The 22,400-nt window shown below is 38.6% G+C and overlaps 1 protein-coding gene across 5 annotated transcripts; it reads left to right on the top strand.

Annotated features, from left to right (window-relative positions):
• The first annotated feature begins 226 nt into the window (after positions 1-226).
• LOC111342680 (uncharacterized) lies at positions 227-22,128 on the top strand. 5 transcript variants are annotated; one of them, XM_088754143.1, is made up of 36 exons: positions 227-373; positions 489-649; positions 738-803; positions 914-987; positions 1,223-1,320; positions 1,400-1,458; positions 1,567-1,649; positions 3,711-3,772; positions 3,873-3,989; positions 4,157-4,227; positions 4,736-4,867; positions 5,410-5,543; positions 5,765-5,828; positions 6,061-6,154; positions 6,296-6,356; positions 6,568-6,709; positions 7,166-7,690; positions 8,904-8,945; positions 9,247-9,299; positions 9,944-9,992; positions 10,617-10,757; positions 11,289-11,429; positions 12,138-12,232; positions 12,573-12,683; positions 13,030-13,187; positions 13,630-13,709; positions 13,920-13,980; positions 14,260-14,296; positions 14,856-14,967; positions 15,634-15,700; positions 15,805-15,859; positions 16,972-17,015; positions 17,459-17,571; positions 20,632-20,897; positions 21,122-21,190; positions 21,328-22,128. In XM_088754143.1, exons 1-36 carry the CDS (start codon positions 331-333, stop codon positions 21,932-21,934), a joined length of 4,287 nt encoding a protein of 1,428 aa, XP_088610269.1. In that variant the 5' UTR covers positions 227-330; the 3' UTR covers positions 21,935-22,128. The 5 variants fall into 5 exon arrangements, with proteins under 5 accessions (XP_088610269.1, XP_088610266.1, XP_088610267.1 ...); XM_088754140.1 differs by having other exon boundaries at positions 15,631-15,700; XM_088754141.1 differs by having other exon boundaries at positions 4,154-4,227.
• Positions 22,129-22,400: the final 272 nt, after the last annotated feature.

Genomic DNA, 22,400 nt, shown 5'->3' with positions numbered 1-22,400 from the left:
TCTGTCACGTACAGGGCGAACTAGAACTGAACCGATTCAGCCTCCTTCGACCGGAAGCGAAAAAAAAATTCCTGCAATTTACTTCGAAACTCTCTTTTTCACGAGAAAAACACCAGTTTTGTTGGGGAACACTTACGTGGCCCTCGTTATGATAGCGAGGATATAAGTTAGCGCGCGGTAAAATGTGGCATACAACGTCACTAAGCTCGTTGGTTGTTCGCGTCAATGAAGTTCGCCACAACAACATAAGGTCTGTTTGAAAATTTCTCTGTGTTCGGTTTGATTTTATAAGACCGTTTAGGATAATTAACTCTCGATATACAAAAGAAAATGAAAGTTGGAAAGACTGAGAAGTTTCCAGTCACTGCTAAAGGTAAGTTTTCTAGTTTGCAGTTGTTTGATTTCAGTTTTTACAGTTGTTTTAAAGTTTGTCACCTGTTTATCTCTTTCAAATCGTCATCGCAAACAAAAACCCCAAACATCTGTAGAGAATCAGTTTCCAGACAACGATCGTAAACCTGAGCCTGGTGTAATTGAAGGACAGATGGAAAAGCAGAAACACGCCAGTTCTCTTATAGAAATGTTTCAACAAGAAGCGCTGAATGAAAAGCAAACTCGCCTCCTCGCTCAGCTGAAGGCCCTTGAAAAGGTTTGCTTTGAGCTCTTTTTGAACATGTAAACTTTCCACTGGTGAAACATATAGCTTTGAAATCGGGAAAAAAAATTTACTTTTTCAGGACAGATTAGCAACAGATGCATGGAAAATAATAGCTGCTCTGAAGAAGGAAAAAGGAGTGCTTGAGGTAACGCAGCAGATTAAAACGTTCTTCTTTCGTTAAGCTTATTTCCTTGTTGTTGTTGTTCTCGTATTTAAGTTTACCGACTGCACAAAATCGCTTGCTCTAAATGTTAGACACAAGTTCAAAAGCTCAGAGCACAAAACAGCAACCTTACTGGTGGAATAGATGGAGCTGGAAATTGTAAAAGGTAAGCTCTATAGCATAAAAATGAATTTTCCTAAAATTGAGTTGATACGATCGCTTTCAAATGAAAAATTCATAAATGAAGTTCTACCAGGTGAACTGGTGAATTCAAGTTGTTATCATTTTCACAATTGTGGTTTTCTTGACATAGCTATTTGGTTCCCCCAGAATTTTACTTGTTAAAAATTAAGAAATACAAGGGACTGTTTCCTCTGTTTCTGTTTAATTTTGATCTTCAGAACTCAGACAATATCCAGCGAAATACAAAATGCGGTGTACAAGCCCACTAATATCTTGAAAGATTACAGCAACGAAAGCAGCGTGAACGAAGTTAGAGGTAAGTGGACGAAATAAAATCATTTTCCGAGTGTTAGTAAGAACTAGAAATCATAAATTATTTCAATTTCAAATTACAGACGAGCTCAATAAAGTCTTAAACGCTGTAACATGTGGAGTCAAAGACAAACAAGTTAGGGTAAGTGGTTTCTTCTAAAAACAATTTAAAAAATCCTCTTCTATTGAGCATGAAGTTCGGGACGCGAGAGCGCTATTTCCTTTCATTGTGTGTAATCTCTTTTTACAGGCAGAAGACAGTAAAGATGGTGCACCTCCTCTGAGTACTTCAAATTATGTCAAGAAATCAGCACAAGACCCGGTAGACACAGGGTAACAGTTACATCGATCATTTATTGATACTTTGGATATATCAACAAAGTTGAAATGGTAAATTGGCCACCGTTATGACTGCAGTCTAAATCCCACTGGGATCAATGAACGCTTTTCATTCCACTAATTTATTCATGTTTTTCTCGTTGCCATGCACCCACCAATAACGTAGCTCCATTTTCTGCCTTTAAAAGCACACACAACGTTAACCCACAATTCCTCTATTCGCTCCGACGAAGGGCTAACGCTCGAAACGTCAGCTTTTGTAATCATTACGGTGGCCAATTTACCATTTCAACTTTGTTGATATATTCAAATTATTTCGTTACTCCCACCGCCGCAGCCCCAAACAGTTTCTTTCGAAACTATCAGCCTTTATTCATTTATTGATACTTGTCTACATGTAATCATTGCGATGTCTTGTTAGTCAAACTTGCGATTAGCGTTAATTTGGTTTTCAGTGAATAGATACCTACATAGATATTTATACTTAAACCCTATCCAAACGAAAAATCTTGTAATAATAGAGGTTTTGCACAGCAGCCATGTTGCATGGAAGGAACAATAGATTATTTTTCCCATGGGAAAAAATCTTCTTTCTTATGCAAAATAGTTTCATTGTTCCTGCCATGCAACATGGCTCCCATGCAAAACCTCTATAAATCGAATCCATTGAGTTTAACTTTAACGAGAAGTAAAGGCTCTTGCAAATTTAGCTTTATCTCGGCAAAACGAAAGACGAAAATGAAAAAAACAAAACTTATCAAGTTTCGGATGTTATTTTCAGAACCGTTCAGGAATTAACGCTAACAAACTTTTTTCCATATGACAGGCATCAAGGAGTGTTCTCAGTAAACATAAAGAACAAGGTCAAATATGAAAAATGAAAGCACACGAAAACCCAGAATGAAGTTTCATACCATGCTATAGAAAGTACATTCAAAACAAAAATGCAGCATGATTAAGTTTATGGATACTTTATTTTTCGCTCATGGAATTTAGGTTATTTTCTTAACATACTATTTTGGCACATGCACCATTTCTCAGTCGCACAGGAAGGCACCATTCAGTTGCCAGTTTTCTTTCGCACAAAACCAGATGTTGTGTTGCTTTTGCCATCAGTAACATCCTGTTTCCGGGCTTATCAGTCGAATTAGGTTTAATCATTTCCCTTCCGAGCAAACAGGAACTTTTTGTGAATAGAGAACCTTTTTCATATTTAACCTGTAGGCGTGGTGGAATCTAGGCTTGGCAAATTGTGGTTTTAGTAGTACATAACGAAGCTTTGAGTCACAGGATGTGACATAATTTTGGCTCATCCTCGGTGTAAAAACCTGTCAAGCTCACGAGCGACGTAAACCAAAGACAACAAAACATTATGGCGTACAGCAAAATAATACCTCATGAAGCAAAGAAAACCTCGCCAGGTTTTCACACCGAGGATGACCCATAATTTTAGAGTTTTTCCATGCCTAGAGGTTCACGCACATACTGAAATGTAACAGTTTACTGTTGGGATATTTTGCAGTGTGCAAGTCGAAAGCGTTGCATTTAGTATGTAATGAGGTATCATGACATCAAGCAATACTTGGTAGCAATCCCAATTTCACCTGTCACTTCTTAAACTGAAACAAACACTTTTGCCATCATTATCATAATATTGATGATAATAGTGATAATAAAAACTTTATTAAAGAGAGTTAAATTAAACAGTCAAAGTTAACAAACTCGTGGCCCTCTGGGTGACTCCAAATTAAGAGTCAGTTAATTTCGGACATCGTGTTAGAGTTTTTTTTTAGGTATGAAAAATAAGTTTAAATATCTTACTACTATCTTTCCTCTGCATGGCATCCAAATATAAGAAATGTAACAGCTTCTGTTTCAAACCCCCAAAAAAAAAAGGATCGCCGGAGAAATCGTGACCGTTGATTAATACTCTACTCACTTTCGATGATTTACAAATGTTACCAATCTTAAGTATTGTAGAACGAAGGTCAAAGGGGAGGTTCCTTTCAAGTCGTCTGTTCTTCTTGACTTCGTATCTTCACTTTTTTCTTTTAGTATGCGTTGCGTTCCCCTCACAGAGGAAAATCTTACAGAAAGATCGCCCGATAAATCTAAAGGTAGAGACTATTGAGCACTTAACAACTTTGATCAACACAGAAGTATGATGAATGCACCAAATCAAATTGAAATATATTGTTCCATGAATGCATATTGCAGAGCTTCGGGAACCTGTGGCTGGCGTGTGTGGACTGCAGAATCTCGGCAACACGTGTTTTGTGAATGCAGGCTTACAGTGCCTCTTCAGTGTGACGCCATTCTGCAGATTCTTTCTAGGTAGGATATTCAAATTCTTAACAATGGGGAAAAAAGAAATGCACAAACTTTCAAGGTCATGCATAGCATCTCATGTAATGGCTATTGAGTTTTTACAAGTTTAAGAACTTTCACAAAATGTAGGTCATCTCAACCAAAGATAATGAATCTTAATTTTTTCTTAGTAGGTGGTGGGCACAAAACTGTGTCTCAGAGGAACCCCAAGAATTTTCCAAGGGGAACACCTGATAAAAGTCAGGTTAGGACTTGCTTTAAGCAACTCTTACTCAAAGTTATTTACGCAGAATGCATTGTTTTTTCTTAAGAAGAGAAGATGAAGGTAGATCCGGTATTCGAGGGAAAATTTCTTGTTCCTTCTGAGTGGCATCCATTTTGTTAGCACATTTCAACATAGTTTACAGATAAGGTCAGATGAATAAATTTTTTTGAACCAGTTAAAGGATCGTGAGTAGCTCTCTTTTTCTGAAATGTTACTGCATAGTAATCTCTTCACACTTATGGAGTTTAAAAGGTAAAGATCTAGAAACATAAATTGTACTTGAAAGTTAGTTACAATTTTTCACCCAACTTAGAAATAGTGAACATAAAGCCGGATCTTTTATTTATTAGTAATAACAATCGCACTCATGTAATCATGTATTTCTCTCCAGAGCACTTACTTAAGATAGGGACTGATCAAATGATCTGATGCTAATAGCTGAAAAAAGAGTCGAGCGACATTTTTTAAAAATGCTATCTGGTTGCAGCAATCATTGAGCAAAGTCTTGGGTGAGCTGGTGACGAAAGTCTGGAGTGGTTGTTATACGGACTGCGACCCAACAGAGCTGTACACAGCAATCACTACACACTTCTGTCATCAACTTACACCACAGAGACAGGTAAGCTGACACAAACACATCTTGCTACAGCATGATTCAACTCGTTTTCGTTTACTTTGATTTCTTCATGCTCATGTCATTATTCAAGTGTAATCCCCTCTGAATGGTGCTGATCAGAACCCAAGCTATGGAAATCAACTGGGTCAGCTGGCATGAAGAAGTTATGTCTTTCTTTACATGTTAGAGCACACACCGTTCAGGAGTAATTAGCGTGTGATAGTCTAAGCATCTGACAACTTCTTGACAGCGATTAGGGTTAAGTCAGTGAACGAGGGATTTCCTACTACTGAGAGAAACTCACGTAAAGAGTGTGAGATCCCCATGTAAGCTCTTAGATCTGACAAACATCCACCTCAAGCTTCTTTTAGATTCAAAGTGTATAGTCTGCCTGTTGTAATGTCACGCGTACCCAGTGCATAGTTTCAGTTTTTAGTAGAGACGTCGCATAGGGGTCTGGAACACGGGAATGTTAAACCTCTCTTCTAGATCACCTTTGGATCTATGTCACCATCTTTCTCTTCTTTTGTTTCCTTTTTGGTAAGCATGACTGTCACGAATTCCTGGCGCTGTTTCTCGATGGACTTCATCACGAACTTAACTGTGTTACTGCCGACAGTTCCAATAACTCATCACCAGATCAGCTTACTAAAAATGACTGTGCGGAGCAGAGATGGAGGTAAATACTGTCTCAGCCTTGGAAACATTAAGGCCACCTTCAGCTTAGCCATGACATTTTAGTAACAGGCGAACATGAAAAATCTATCTTTCCTTTCTGCTTAAACCATCAGTTTTTTTCGTCACCAGTTCACTTGGTCTTGGATATTTCCCGAATTTAATAACATCAAATCATAATCAGATACTTAATGGCTACTCTATGTTGCTATTGGTATTTTACAGAGAATACACCAGGAGTAATGACTCCCTTATCGTTGATACTTTTCAAGGACAACTGCAAAGTGAGGTAAAACTAACTACTGGTCTACTATGGTATAAGACAACTGCGCTTAAGGTGATATGAGAAATAGTGTACTTTAAGCTCCGTCTCTTATAATTTGAAATTACTTGTTTTGTCAGCTTAATAAGTCAGTCACAAGAAGACTTTCATGGCTACTCCTAATAAACATGCTTTTGTTGAAGCATTATTAGTCACAGGATTGTTGAAGACGAAGAATCGTATCTTGTTTGATCCTCAGATCACTTGTTGCAGCTGCAGTCACAAATCTTCTAAATACCAACCATTTACATTTCTCTCCGTGCCACTGCTAAGTGAATCATACCACACATTTGGTAAGCCTTAATTGATTATACCATAAGCCTAGCCTCCATTGTAATGTTTCTTTTAAAGTAGAATTTGTATGAAGTTAGTGTCGAAAGTTAACCGAGACGGCGATTAAGATAACTAACTTTCCTTTTTTATTTTACATATAGTTGTTACGTGGGTTACCTGTGATCTAAAAGGAGAAAGTGATGGGAAAATACGGGCAGTCAGGTAATTCTCTAGTACTTCATGTCAAGGGACATATCTTTCCCTCGCGACTTAATGACAAAAATTCTCCCTATCAAAGCTGATCTCACACATTTCGTCCGACCAACAGTGTAGCCATATCTTAATATTTCCGTTTTAACTAAGATTCTATTCTGCTCTAGTTTCATTCTATTCATTCCACGATTTCGTTTCCTCTTTTTCTCCTCTCACTCAGGTACAAAGTACACGTGACAAAACCAAGCACTGTATTAAAACTTAAAACCAATTTTGTTTCCCTGCTACCCGAAGATGCACAACCAGAGTTGGAGGACATCAGGGTGTCTGTGGTGCGAAACAGTCAGATCGTTTCAATAATGGTACAGAAAAACGATTTTTTTTTTCGGTTTACCGCCCTACTGACCTTTAGTTCTTTTGTGATATTTATTTCAGAAAGCGTTTTTAAGGTTTTAGAATACTCGAGATCTGTTTGTGCAATTTTGATCGACTCCTTCTGAGAAATGAATTGTTGAAAATCGAACTTTAAGGTTATTACCCTGAGCAAACTTCTTTTTCAATTCAATTTAAAAAATCAACATATTTCTAATATTGGCAAATTAACAATGATTGTAATAGGGAAAATATTCTTTAGCAGCGGTACGCAAGATTAGAGCAAAAGCCCTTGGGGAACCGCTTAAGATTAAAACTATTTAGCATCTGATCAAAGTGAATTTTAGGATGGATAAAATTCCTTCTTTCGTATGATCGAAATGCATTCAGTCAGAGCCTGGGATGACTAAATCAATGTGAAACGGACCGGTTTTGTTTCATTGCAGAGCGATGAGAAGCAGCTGACATTATTCACTGATCGCCGAAGCAAGCTGTACATATTCAACCCCTCAAAAGCTCCAGAGTCTTTGTATTTTGAAGGTTCCAGTTATTCGCGGTGGGAATCTATGCCGTTTCCCAAGGGTCAGCTGCCTGAAAATTGCAATCAGTCAAGAACGACATCACTGCCGTTTCCTTCGGGGCGATTCTCGACTCAGGCTTATGACTCAACCATGTACTACTCCCCTGGCGCTGCTAGCGCCTCAGGAGAATTCGTATCAGCACTCGATCAGCTTCACACTGAATCTTCTACAACTGGTAAATCTCCAATCAACAGACGCCACCACTACAGACTGGCAAGTCCTAACACCAGTACTCCAAAGACTCAAGTTTCGCAAACAACAACGCGTGTATCGTTGTCAAATGTGTATCGCTTGAGCGCCACCTGTTGTATTTGTCTGCAGGAAAAAGCTGATGACCAACTTATTTCGCATGATAAATGCGGAAGATTGTATTGCCGCCAATGTCTTCAGGTAAGTAACATCTTTTACATAGTTTCTAATGACAATTATGCGTGACTGTATTCCTGAATCAAAGGATGGCAATGGAGGAATAGACCCTCTAATGAATGAGAAACTTTTCTATTTGCAGTAAACTAAGAATGGTAAGTCCAAGTTAATGAACTAAATTAACGTCAGTAGAAGGTTCTTATTCCAGTTCGTGTGAAATGATCGGTTGGTTTTGCCGTGATGTTATTGGCTGTAATACTCAAGTGACGTAAGTCGTTCGTGATTGGTCTGTTTCGATCTGCCGGTAAAGTTAGGTCGTTCTTTTTAGGTCGTTTGTGATGTTTATGTCGTGAATGAGTCGTTTGTATGGAGCGGGTAGTTGTTGACATCTGTTTAGGGGAGTCTGTCCTAAGTTAGTAAACCAGCTTTCCAGAGTCAGTCGTTGAAAATAGTCAGTGCTGTAGGTTAGGCATTGCGCAGAGTCCCAGTCAATGTTGTGGTTGGTAAGTCGATGGTGTTCAGCAATGTGATTGCTGACATCACCTTTCCTCGTCGCCCGTCTGTGTTCAGTCAGTCTTGTTGTGAGGTTTCTGCCAGTCTCACCGATGTAGGAGGCTTGGCAGTCGGAACAACTGATCTTATAAATCGTTCCCTGTCTGTTCCTCGGTTGGTCTTTGTTCTTTTTCGGTCGTTTGTGATGTTTATTCACGACATAAACATCACAAACGACCGAAAAAGAACGACCTAACTTTACCGACAGATCGAAACAGACCAATCACGACCGACTTACGTCACTTGAGTCTTACAGCCAATAACATCACGGCAAAACCAACCGATCATTTCACACGAACTGGAATAAGAACATTCTACTGACAACAATTATTCACTTGACTCTGATGATGACTTCCGCACAGGTTGTCCTTCTGATTGTCCTTCTGATTGTCCTTTGTCGACAACAGTCCTTCTCAGGACTACACTCACCCGGACGATCAAACTACACCTTCACATGTTACCCCGGGTTCAAGCCATTTACTGCAAGAACATTTCCACAAGTAGTTAAGTCATTCATGCACCTAGTCCCGTTAATAATGTCAATATCATCAATGCGTCCTATATCGTTCGGAACTCTCGCTATTAACGTTAAGGAATACTTTGCTTCTGGTTGAAAAAGACACTTGCAAAATTTACTATTTATAATGAGAATTCAAACCAGAATTTTCTGTTTGCTCACATGCAGGATGCAGCTGGAGGAGTTTTTCAGTGCCAATCGTACTGCCCAGTAAGTATTACGAAATCAAATGTCAGCAAAAGCGTGAGAGCCACTTATTTTTCAGGTTACTTTTGGTCCTAATCTGACTTTAATCCTGCGCAATAATTGTTTTTTGATAGACAGTTACCTATGAGTCACTCTTCGCCACTATCAATGAAATTTCTCGGTTATGGTTACGTTCATAGCACACTGTTGCCACTTTCTCAGCGTCATGTTGATGAAGATACCAAAATACGTCGTACCAAGTTGCCTTCACACTCCTATCTTGAATTGCTCCATTAAAACTGAAAATTATATTTGTCTCCAACAGCGGTGCGAATCAGAAATAGTCATACAGTCCCACATTACCAATCAGAAATCAAGGTACTGTCTACACATTTCATGACTTCTTTGTCACTAATTTTTCAGAAAAAACAGCGGCAGAGTTTCAAAACGATTGAAAAGGCATTCAACTGGTTAATGGTAAAGACACTTTCGGCAAATTTCTGGTACAACACCCTGTTCATCAAGCATTCGAAGGGAACAATCAGCCTGTCTTTCAAATAAAGTCGGTTAACTCTTTGCACACTGACATCAGTTTGCATATTCCCCACACTGGTCTTCGCATTTTTGATGGCAGTGACTAGGAGAATTTATTTATCAGTCAAGAGCCTCTTTGGATGGCGATCATTTTCTTTATTCTCATGAACTAATATGTGATTCAACAGTGATACTGAAAGAAGAAATTAGATGCACGTCACTTTTAGGAATGAAAGAGTTAATAAGTCGGCAAGAGTTTCAACAAACGTCACTTTCAATTTTTGATAACACGTTTGGACGTAACTCGAACATGTAAAATTGAGCACGTGTGTAAAACATCGCACAAAATGATGGAAACAAGTGAAAGCTTTACAGACCCAAATCAGATGAGAAGTTTATTATTGTCACTCTCGTAAATATCATCCAGTTGCAATCAAACTAATGGTTTATACTTAGATAAAAGGGGTTTTACTTGTATTATCCAACAGGATGATTATGGTTCCAATAGTTCTACGAAGATTTGAGGAGGATTCTAAGGTCAGTACTCAGAAGTAAGACTTCTAATAGACAAGTCTTGCAGAGTCTAAAGTTATTAAACTTAGAATAAACCCCAGCTGTTAAGACTTCTAATAGACAAGTCTTGCAGAGTCTAAAGTTATTAAACTTAGAATAAACCCCAGCTGTTAAGACTTCTAATAGACAAGTCTTGCAGAGTCTAAAGTTATTAAACTTAGAATAAACCCCAGCTGTTAAGACTTCTAATAGACAAGTCTTGCAGAGTCTAAAGCTATTAAACTTAGAATAAACCCCAGCTGTTAAGACTTCTAATAGACAAGTCTTGCAGAGTCTAAAGCTATTAAACTTAGAATAAACCCCAGCTGTTAAGACTTCTAATAGACAAGTCTTGCAGAGTCTAAAGTTATTAAACTTAGAATAAACCCCAGCTGTTAAGACTTCTAATAGACAAGTCTTGCAGAGTCTAAAGCTATTAAACTTAGAATAAACCCCAGCTGTTAAGATGCCCTCAAATCCAGGTTTAATGTGGCTTTTCCAAACTTCTCACACCAGCATCTTTCACTAAGAACTGGTCATATTTTTTTCTGTCGCATCTAATAGTTCACCTCACATTTAATTATCGCACTTTTTGTGGTCTTTTTGTAGACGAAAAGGTTATTTGGACATCCCAGTTTAGTCGTCCTTCCCAAAAATATTCTTGGCAAAGATTTATATTGGTTCATATCAAAGCTGTTACCTGACGCTGTGGCTACACTCACGTTCACTTTACATCTAGTTGACCAACAGGTAAGTAAGATGGTGTCTGCATTCAAGCCAAGTGGCCCATCCAGAGAGAACTTATTCTGGTTTCCCTGGCATGAGGCGACTAGGAGTGCTTTAAACACTCCTATTACGAGAACGCCAGTCCGTCGCTGTTCACCCCGGGCATTCCAAGTCCTTTCAGATTTCCTTGACAGCTCACTAGTGACCTTTTTATATTTCTGGTTTGAGATGGGCTCTGTAGGGAAACCTCTTGCTCAGAAAAATAAAACAGTTCTTCACGGGTGGGAGGCAGGAAGGCCGCGGTAACAAGTAAGAGCAGCGACGTTGCTCTGTTGTACATGAGAATGCCTGCTTAAGTGCTCAAACATCACGCATTCTTTGAACCGATTGATTGTTTTTGTTATTTTCACGAAAAGAAGCTGTGAACCCAATCTTTCTGTAGGGGGATCTCAAAATGCCCCAAATTAAGACTGAAAATATGATTCGTTCTGTTTGGATTCAACAATTGGCAAGATTCGTGGTGTAATGTTCTCGCCATTTTTGCTCGTGATGTAGGGAGTCAATTGTTCCCGTTGTACCAAAATCACCGGCTGCACAGGCTGCGAAGTCAACAATGGAGACATGATCTTGAATCTGCAGCCATGTGATAATTTAGCAGTCCAAATGGGCAACATCAGCCGCTGGGAGGCGGAGAGGGTAAGAGATTTCGTCATTTTATTGAAGTTATGAGTAGCCGATGAAGATATTCATGATTCCTGGAGTAAAATTAGAATGGGGCAAGAAGAAAACTGCTAACATGGCAGTGATACTCATTTTAAAAACATAGGAGAAGACAAGTTAGAGGTGACTCCTCTGAAAGGGATGTACTTTCCAGAGTTTGTCAAACTGGCATTATTGGTGGTCGGAAAATTGGAATATCAAAATGGGATTAATATGCTTTTGACCGACATGCTGGTACATCATATTAAGTGTTCGTTACTGAGCTGAGGCTCAAATTTCTACAAAAAAAAGCTTAAAGAAATTGGACTGTTACGTAGTTATCTTTTATTCCTCCCTTACCTCAAATACAGCTTGTTACTTCCGATTCATAAATGGTGGGTTTGAGTGTGACGTTTACGACAGCCGGTAAACGTCAAAACTAAACTCTGATATCACTCACTTCTCCAACAGCGAAAAATTTCTTGTTCATTGGTAATGCAAATATCTTAAATCTATGAAAACAGACGGCAAAGCCAGAAATTAAATTTTAGTCCTATTACCAAAGTCACGCGTAATTAACCTAATTCGGTTTCAGAGGACACCCGCCTTACAGGTTGAATTCTTAATAACGGCGCTAAAAGAAAATACCTACCATTATTCATAAAACTGATGTAATTAAACTCCTTGCCTATGATTTTTCATAAGATGGCCCGCTGTATCGAGCACGACTCTATATGGAAGACTCGCAATACAGAAGATCCTGTACAACTTCAAGATTGCTTGAGGACATTTGTACAAAGGTAGACGAGTCATGTTATTTTACTATCAATAAAAAGGATCAATTGTTTGCAATAGAGTAAAACCGAGACACATGTTTAACTACGTTGTTGTGTGCACGGGATGAATGACTAGCTTTCGCAGTAAGAATATGCGTCATCAATGGGCTTAACTCCCTTTAGTTTACTAGTTGAATTTGCAAAATTGTCACGTTTTGGTTATCTAGCACACTTCTTAGCCTGGGGTAACTTTCAAATGGGTGCGGAGGCAAAATATCTATCACCGTTAGCACTTTGCCCTTCTTAGCCCTATAACCGGCAAAACCTCACCTCCTCTTTAACTCAGCTGTCTTTTGGTTGAAAGCGAGCAGCTACCAGACACGTGGTATTGTCAAAAGTGTCACCAGGAGAGAAATGCTTCCAAGCGTTTGTGCTTAGTTCGTCTTCCAGATACCCTTATTATTCATCTTAAAAGGTTAGTAATATATCGTCTCATCATGTAATACTGCCATGAACGCATATCCAGTTACATATTTGTACGTTGTTTTATTAGAGAATAAACTCCTTGAGACTTCCCTCTGAGAAAATGAAAGCAAACATTTTGATGTTGCCAGCGAGAGATGAACAGAAAACTTGACAAGTTTTATCAGTGCGTTTTTACGTGCATCGAAGTCAAATGAACTTAAACGAGTTAAATAGACTTAATCAATTTCAGGCGTAGAATTACTTCTATTTCACTTTTCACTGGTTGCTAATTTTTCGCAAATCTGTTTGGAGTCAGAGCTCAAGTATCTAAAAAATTTGCATTTTTTCCATACCAGGTACAGTCAGAGCGGCGTAAAGATAACAGCACCTGTTACGTTTCCTCTCGAAGACCTTGACATGCGTGAATACATTCAGCTAGAACACGACAGTGCAGAAGAAAATGGAGCAGAAGACTTCAATTACGATCTTAATGCCTGTGTCTGCCACGAAGGGAGTAAGTAAATAAAAACTTAACGATCGTTAAGACAATAGCAGAGTCAATTGAGTCACTGGAACCTGGTCTCTGCTAGCTTTGATTCAAGTTACCTTCCTGCAACATTGTGTTAACATTCGAATCACTGATTTGATTTTTTAAATCGATTTGATGGATTTTCAGTAAGACAAAATTAGATTTTGAGAATGGCACTTCCAAAGGGTGGCTTTTCGTCATCTGTCTACGGGTCAAATTGGAATTACGAGTGTTAGTATTTGGAAAGGTCGGAGTAAATCCCAAGCTCCCAAGCTATAGCAGTATTCATGAATACCAGACGTTGGAATAACTTTTTTTCACTAGAGTTCTACAATAGTTTTTTGGATTTGTACTCGCCACGAGCTTTTATTTCTCAATTCTCAGATGAGCATTATAAATGTAACATCTTCGATATGTTAAACCACAGGTTACAGCAGTGGACATTACACGGCCTACACCAGCAATAATGGAGTCTGGTACCGATATGACGATAGTCGTGTTACCAAGGTAACTTAAGTCAATCTTAACTGTTCCTTTGAACACTTGCGTGTTGCTTCAGATTACCGGTCAACTGATTCATGTCGGTGAAAAGTACCCCTAGCTTTCACCCTTATGCCGAAGTAGTTGTCGGAAGTAGTTGTAATGACAAAAGCTAACGATCCAGATTTTTCATAATAATTTGTAATAATTACTTCTGCTTCATGATTTATTTCCTAGGAATTGCCAGATAACATATCCTTTGCTAAGGCATATATTCTGTTTTATCACAGAAGGACGGGTAAGCTATTGTTTTAACTCAATTTTGAAGTGTGTACCCAGTCAGAGAACAGAAGCATGAATGACCACACTCATGTTGCAAAGCTACTTTGTCATAATCTCATCCGTGAATCTACAAAACACTGACATGAACTCTGTTTTAAATATTTTTTTATATTCAATATTGAAAAGCAAAAGATTTTCCTCACCCTTTCAGTTAGCAGTTATTTTCAGTTATGTAGTCGCACGCACACTTTTCTGCTTAACAGTATCATTAGTTCATCATTCTGATCTGTTGCAGTGTCACCGCGAAGTACATCATCGAGTTACAGTCAAGAGTGAGTAGAATAGATTTTTGTACTGATAATACATCTCGCATGTTAGAAACTTTATCATTATACGTTATGATTCTGAAGTCTAGATTGGGCTAGCGACCAGGGCATATGTACCATTTTAACTTCTTCTGCGTTTGATATAAGTTTACGTTTGGTTTGTTAGTATATTTTATTAGTAATTTAAGAAACAAAATGCCAAGCTCCCCGAAAAGTTTTGTCCCAGGTGGTGATAAACTTCAAGGAATTTCAGTGCGAAAACGCTGTGGTCATCAAAGTAAAAAAATTCTGTTTGGTAACTACCCTTATATGAAACCATAGTTTCTCTCTTCAAGCCTTAGTGTTTAGCGAAATATTTTAATTTAAAATACACATAGAGGCAATTTTGACATGGCATGGAAGACCAGATATCAATTACTACAGGGTTGTTATTCACCAAGCTATAAGACAAATTTTGTATATGTACGCAACAGGAGATAAGTTTGTTTACCTAGGAAAACTGTCGTTTTCACGTACTGTTAGCAGCTAGTGTGTCTCTCTTCGTGACAGCATTTATATTTTTCAGGAGTTTGAAGGATAAACACGTAACTGGGTCGGTGGAGAAAGAAATCACCGAAAATGATGATATTTTGACATCGCCAAAACTGCCAAAGACTCCTTTGTCATCGAATGAAAAGGTTGTACAACAATGCATGGTTCTACCATTTTAATAAAGGCTGATAGTTTCGAAAGAAACTGTTTGGGGCTGCGTCGGTGAGAGTAACGAAATAATTTGGATATATCAACAAAGTTGAAATGGTAAATTGGCCACCGTAATGATTACAAAAGTTGACGTTTCGAGCGTTAGCCCTTCGTCGGAGCGAAACTACCCTTTTAACATTGTTAAAAGGCTTACTGTCCTATTTCCTTGATTCAAACCAAATGAATGCGTTACCGAATACAATGATGGTCTGAGTGTTTTGGAGGCGTCAGATTTGTCAGAGCCACGGGAGTGATATCTTCACGACACTGTAAAGCTAAGGGTTGTGAGCATAAAAGCAAAATGAATTTTGGGACTCTGTCGGCCTACACAGTTTTTGAAAACTGTGCAAGTCGACAGAGTCCCAATCTTTAAAGTAGCATTAAATATTTAAAAGTATTTCAAATATCGCCGAAACAACCTTTAGCAAGTTGCGTTAGCATCGAACCCATCCAAAATGTCGTAAAATTTATCCAACAAGAACTCGGTAGCTATAATAATAGATAGATATAATAATAGTAGATGTTTTATCGAGTTTAATGGAACACTGCATTCGAATCCTGTTGTTAACTTGGTATTTGTAAAATTTGCTTGCTATTAGAAGACTGTAAAGGAGATTGGAGAGGAACTAACGGAGAAACTTAACATCCTAAAGCCCATCGCTCATAAAGGTAACAGAAAATATCTAACAAAGTCAAAGTAAATGTTTTTACTCAGCACAAGTAGATGTTGGGTTACAAATCGATTGAATAATTGATTTGTCTCTCCTTGTTAGTCTTTCTTAGGGATTCCACAGACGATGTGAAAGAAACCAAAAACCAAATTAAAAGGTAAGACCACGATAAGTTATAAACCTTAAAGTGCACCTTAACCCAAATTTTTTTTTCGCTTGACGAAATAAGCGTATTTTTTGGAGTATTTCTGTGCAAATTTTTTTTATTTGCTCAAATCTTCAATTTTCTGTGCCCAGTCAAAATACGGAAAATCGGCCGCCATCTTGCCCCACGACCGAGTTTAAAGAGGAATGGTTCTAGCGGGTAATGTGACGTCAAAACGAGAACACGAAAGTCTGCATTTCACACATTTTCACTTGTTTGGGAAGGTTATAGTCAATATTGTCCGAAAATATGCCGACTAAGTGTGTTATAGAAGGATGTAGCAACGTGGAAATTTGCTACAGAGGGTATCGCGCTTGATACATTCCTCATACAACACGTCTAGTCGGCATATTTCGGACGATATCGACAACCTTCCCAAACAAGTGAAATTGTGTGAAATGCAGACTTTCGTGTTCTCGATTTGACATCACATTACCCGCTAGGACCATTCCTCTTTAAACTAGGTCGTGGGGCAAGATGGCGGCCGATTTTCCCTATTTTGACCGGGCACAGAAAATTAAATATTTGAGCAAATTAAAAAATTTTTTCACAGAAATACTCCAAAAAATAAAATTTTTAGTTAAGCGAAAAAAAATTTGGAGTTTAGGTGCACTTTAACTTTGTAATGAAAATATAGTATGAATGAAGCCATAGTCAATAAACATAAAGTATTTTCTTGTAACTTGCTATGCAACAATGTGATACTTGCTGCGAATTGAAATCTATATCAATAACCGCGGTTGCTATAAATGGCTGCTATGCACGAACCTTGTGTGAAGTAGAACAAAGGGAAATAACAGAGGAAGCCTATGAGAACTTGAAGTAAACAAACGTTACCCTAGCCAAGTGCAAGGATACGTAACTGACCAAAAAGTGATTCATTTTAGTCTTGTACCTATCAGGCATGACGAACGCGATCCATGACTGATTAATTTCGACACCCAAGGGGAAATTCCGCTTACATAGTGAATATATTAAACACATCTTGCGTAATGTTGGCAGAATGTATTAGACGGTCTCACGCCTTAGCAAGTGTCTATATAATTTTTTTTGGTTTGTTTCAGGAGAAGATGGATGACAAACCGGAAGGTGTCTGTTGGAATAAAAGGTTAGTTTGTTCAAGACAGTCGAGGTAAAGAATGTTGCATGCTGCACGTAGTAAGATCGTACATGACCTTAGCGAGTAAAAACCAGAAAAGCCGAAATTTGTAATATAGGCACTCATATTCATGCGAAAGAACGAAGCCTAAAGTGTGGAAAAGGTCGTACTGTGGACAAAATACAGTTATAGAGGGAGAGACATAAATGAAAGCTTTGCAGTAAGACACTTGCAGATGAACGTGGTCCAGGGTTACACATCTGTAGGTCAATCCACATTACAAATACTGTAGATATATTCTCAAAAAGGCCTTTTTATACCATGCATCATGTCAACGATGAAATAATAATATCGTACAAAGCAAAAGTGCGTCCAGTGGTTATTTTTTCAATTGATGGCAGTGGGAAATTATATAGAGATAAATTTTGATTATCTCTCTCTAAAATATAAAGCGGAAGAAAGAGAAGCGAAGCCAACTGCCAGACCTGAGGGAGCCTGCAACGAATGGGAAGTGAACAAGTGTGGATGTAAACAGTGTGATTATTTCAAACAGGTGGAAAGAAAGGTAAAAAAAAAACAGAGGGTATCGCAAGGCCATGGGCGGATACCAATTTCATCTTCTCCGGTTGACAGGATCTCTGACTTGGCTTACTCGTCAGAGATATGTTAAACACGAGAAGATGACTTCGTAACGAAAAGTGGACGTGTAATGTTTTGTTACCTATATACATCCGAATCTAAAATCATTTTAAGACGCGTTTTCAGAGCATTTCCAGATTGCTGATATCACCTGCATATAGACTCAGTTAGCAAAAAAGTTACCTCTACTTCCTTCAATAAGGAAGTATGTGTTAATGTGTTAATGTTTGTGTTAACAACACAAGCTTTGTTTTTTTCATAGTTAAGCTGACGTATGTGTCGTTGCCATGGCGAAATGAATAAATATAAACAGGCCTTTACGTAATAGTAATAGTAATAGTAATAGTAATAGTAATAGTAATCAAAGTTTAATGTCTTTACTTGGGGCATGGTTACCCATATTCCCGAGCCAGATGCTCATGTATGAAACACTGCACAACAACCCACCCATCCATCACAGAGTAATCTCGTGCGTGGGAAATTAACGTCTCCTACCCCTAACCCTGCAGGAGACGGGACCTCCATTTATTCGTCCCTATCCGAGAAGACTAGAATATCTAAACCATTTCTTGATGTTATAGAAAGGCAGCATATTCTTCTCAATTATTATAAGACCTTGAGTGTTGGTTCGGCCGGAGCTCGAACCGTCGACCTCCCGCACATCAGTCCAGCGCTCTATCCATTGCGCTAACCGGGAGGGGGGCCTTTAAAATCGGTTTTGTTTATTCGTAGAAAATCTAGTCATTAGATTTTCTTTATAATTTGCATGCAACAAGCTTGTAACGATACTCATAAGTTAACGCCATTTTGCTAATAATTTAACAGAGAGATCCTCAATTATCCCTTGTTGAAAGTTCACTCGATTATCTAGAATTTCCTTTATCAAAAATCAATTCTTTTCAATACTCCAGTTACTTATTTCCTAAAGTATTTTCGTGCCAAATTTCGTGAAATTCTAATGAGTGGTTCTCGAGAAATAGGCATATTTTCGAGAGAGCAACTTTCCATTCAATCGCAGTTTTTTTACTTACTACGCATGCGCTACATTTAACTGGGTTCTTTCGGTAGCGACGAAAAAGTTGAGAATTGCTGGGTTCTTTGCACCGATAACTTTTCTAACATGTCTGTAATAAAAGATTAAAGCCCTTAATACACTGCGCCAACTATAGAGAAAAGTAGCACAGATAGTATGGAGACGTGTTGCATGAAGAAAATGACCGCTCTATCGACGGCGTATTTGTTTTTTGCAATCCTTGTGCGCGCGCTGAGTTGCATCAGCAAAAGTGCGCGTGCCTTTGCTGACCTTTGCTGATTAAGGTGGCCGAACACAGTTTTCGCGCGCGCTTTTGCTGATGCAATTCAGCGCGCGCACAAAGACTGCAAAAAACAAACATGCCGTCAATAGAGCGGTCATTTTATTTACTCAACACGTACCCGTACCCGCGCTATCTGTGCTATTATCTTTAGTTGACGCAGTATATTGATGGCTTTAATCTTTTATTACAAAGGTATGTTAGAAAAGGTAATAGTGCAAAGAACCCAGTAATTCTCAGCTTTTTCGTTGTTACCGAAAGAACCAAGTTAAGGTTACTGAACACAGTTTCCGCGCGCGCTTTTGCTGATGCAATTCAGCGCGCGCATAGGGATTGTAAAAGACCAACATGCCGTCAATAGAGCGGCAGGAGCCCATTACCCGGAGCTTCCATCTCAGTTGTACCCTTGAGTCAACCCTGTCCCGTATCTTTTTATTTTTAGAACTGAGATATTTGCGGGGATTCTTTAATCTTTCTGCACTTTCCGCCATTATTGAAATAATTTCGTGCGGCCTGCAAGTGACACAATAGAGACGTAACACAATAGAGACGACAGCTCTCTTATGATTGGCTATTACAAAAACACCCGTGAAAACCGCCGTGGGAGGTGCTTCTAAAAATAGAAGGATACGGGACAGGGTTGGCTCAGAGGGTCAGTATGGAAGATGGAAGCTCCGCGTAATGGGCTACTGAGAGCGGTCATTTTATTTACTCAACACGTACCAGCACTATCTGTGCTATATTTTTCTCTATAGTTGGCGCAGTGTATTGAAGGCTTTAATCTTTTATTACAAAGATATGTTAGAAAAGTTAACGGTGCAAAGAACCCAGCAATTTTCAGCTTTTTCGTCATTACCGAAAGAACCCAGTTAAATGAAGCGCATGCGTAGTAAGTAAAAAATTTGCGATTGAATTAATGGCAAATTGCTCTCTCGGAAATATGCCTATTTCTTGAGAACCACTGATTAGAATTTCACGAAATTTGGCACGAAAATACTTTAGGAAATAAGTAACTGGAGTATTGAATAAAAATTGATTTTAAACAAAGGAAATTCTAGAAAATCGAGTGAACCTTCGACAAGGGATAATTAAAGATCTCTGTTGAATTGTTAGCAAAATGGTGTCAACTTGTGAGTATCGTTACAAGCTCGTTGCATGCAAATTTTAAAGAAAATCTAATGACTAGATTTTCTACAAATAAACAAAACCGATTTTAAAAGCCAATTTATACTTTTCATGTTGCCATGGCAACGGCAAATACGTCAGTTTAACTATAAAGAAACAAAGTTTGTGTTGCTAACTTGCTTGCTGCCATTTTTGGCGACCGAAGGATCAAGGATTTTAGAGAAAAAGGTGAGTGAAACACAGGTACCAAAAACTGTGTTCATCCACCTTGAACAGCCCCATTAGAGAATTAATAACACTATTTTGATGAACCCGGTTACAGGTTATCAGAATAGGTCCCGCGAACGGGAAGCAAAGAGGCATCGCCATTGGTCAATCGCCCAATAAATGTGCACGAGGGCCTCGTGCTACATATGATAGTGACTGCTTTTTCGCACTTAATTTTGGCATACAAGTGAAGTGAAAAAGATTGCTTGAGGTAGAGTTTCGACGTGTTTCTTACCATTTTTCCATAACTGAACCGTTAAGGACTCCTTTACTACTTCCAGATAAAGAAAGCGAGGCAAGATGCTAACGAAAAAGACTCCCGCACACAAGATGCCCCGGCTTGGGACAATTCAAAATCAATTTCAAAGAACTCATCTTTAACATCAATCTCAGTGTCAGTGCGATCATCAATTTCACCTTCAACGACACACTCTTGTACCACTGAGTCGTCTGTAGACCACGTGTACTCTAAGGCGGAAGAAATTATTCCTCACTACCAAAAGAAACAATCTTCGAAAACTTCTGCCAAACTATACAGCAAGGACAGGTGAAAAAAAGAGCATCGTCTGTTCTACTATTGCATCACTCCGTGATAGAGCTTACAGTGACAAGTACTATAAGAGTTAAACATTATCCACCTACAATGATGATGTTTTGTCAGAGTATTTCTTTTATATATAGAAGCATTCTCGTTATTGTGAAATTTTTTCATTTGGTATGTTTTTGTTTTTCATTGTTAATTACTTGCGTACTCATGCTTTCCTGTTTTAGCAGTCACATCATGGATATTGAGAGAATAACGCACGAGCTAAAATATGCTATAGAAAACGAAAATATTAGGTAAGTATAGCTCAACAATTTCTTTATAAACAAGTGCTGGAAAGAAAATTTCCTATGAAGCATTATTTACAGTAAGATGCCAGAATGTCTCAATTACGGCATGGTCGTAAGTCTTACTTTGTGACTTTTCCCAACAGACGTGCTGTGACTCTCTTGAAGCGGGGTGCAGACCCCAATTTGTTGGTGAATGGATTAAGTGCACTCCATATTGCAGTGGGATTAGACTCTCCTCTCAATCTCCGTTTCACCCGCCTCTTGTTAGACTATGGTGGTAACCCCAACGTTCCTTCTTCAGAAGGCATAACACCCATACATGTAGCCATCATGTGGGAACGAATCAACTGCCTCAAGATTCTGTTTAATGGGGAGGGAAACCATTACTGGGCAGAAAATAAAGAAAAGAACGCCCTTCAACAAGCGACAGCTTTTGAAACTGAAACTGGTGCCAACACATCTGACTGCTTCTTGAAGAAACTCGACGAGCGAATCTCTAAGCAGCTTCAACAAACCACTTTCCAGTCTGACTCACCGGATTCTCCCCCAATTTTTGAGCTTGGTCCCACTCTATCACCTAATGTCGGATGCAGTATTGCCAGAAAACGACCGGAAAAGAAAGGGTCCTTCAAAACAGTTAGGCGGAAAGTGTCGCGTAGCTTCCGGAGAGCTTCGGGTCAGTTCCGTCGTGGAATCCGACAAATTCGTAGCTTGCTCCGCAGTTCGTCTGGAAGTGACAGACGAATTTAACCTCAATAAACAATAAAAATCAACATTTTAGCTGTAGATGTTTAGTACCTGTTTGCTGTACCTCGCCCTACCAAAAGACCGCATGACTGAGTCTAGAGTATTATTTAAGCAATTATAGTTTATATTATAGTATTTATTTTGTACGCGCTCTTGTATAACAATGTTATTGTAAATAAAGTTACTTATTAATAATCCTTGTTGGTTCTAGTCTTTCAAGTTTGGTTAAACTAGGAAAAAGTTTAACCAAAAGTATCTTCTCGCCACCGTGTGATATCTTCTATGTATATGTTAAAAAAAAAAAAAAAAAAACGCTAAAAACCACCTTATCCAGTCCTTGTTTTTTCTCTCGGTTCTTTACTCTCGCCAAGAGATCAGAGGGCCGGGCTGTTCAAAGCTGGGTTAGATAACCCAGAGTTGGTGGGAATTCTGATTTCAGATCTGAAAGCTTTAGAAGAAAGTTCAGTAC

This window comes from Stylophora pistillata, chromosome 3 (assembly GCF_964205215.1).
Source record: "Stylophora pistillata chromosome 3, jaStyPist1.2, whole genome shotgun sequence".
In the NCBI taxonomy this organism is placed as follows: domain Eukaryota; kingdom Metazoa; phylum Cnidaria; class Anthozoa; order Scleractinia; family Pocilloporidae; genus Stylophora; species Stylophora pistillata.
This window is presented reverse-complemented; position numbering and strand designations above follow the sequence as displayed.

What these genes read in the sequence shown, in the direction of transcription:
- LOC111342680 (XM_088754139.1), top strand. Translation starts at nt 331, where the DNA reads ATGAAAGTTGGAAAGACTGAGAAGTTTCCAGTCACTGCTAAAG. An exon ending in GGAGCTGGAAATTGTAAAAG is followed by an intron (nt 988 to 1,222) that starts GTAAGCTCTATA and finishes TTTGATCTTCAG; the next exon opens with AACTCAGACAATATCCAGCG. An exon ending in ATTCTGCAGATTCTTTCTAG is followed by an intron (nt 3,990 to 4,153) that starts GTAGGATATTCA and finishes ATTTTTTCTTAG; the next exon opens with TAGGTGGTGGGCACAAAACT.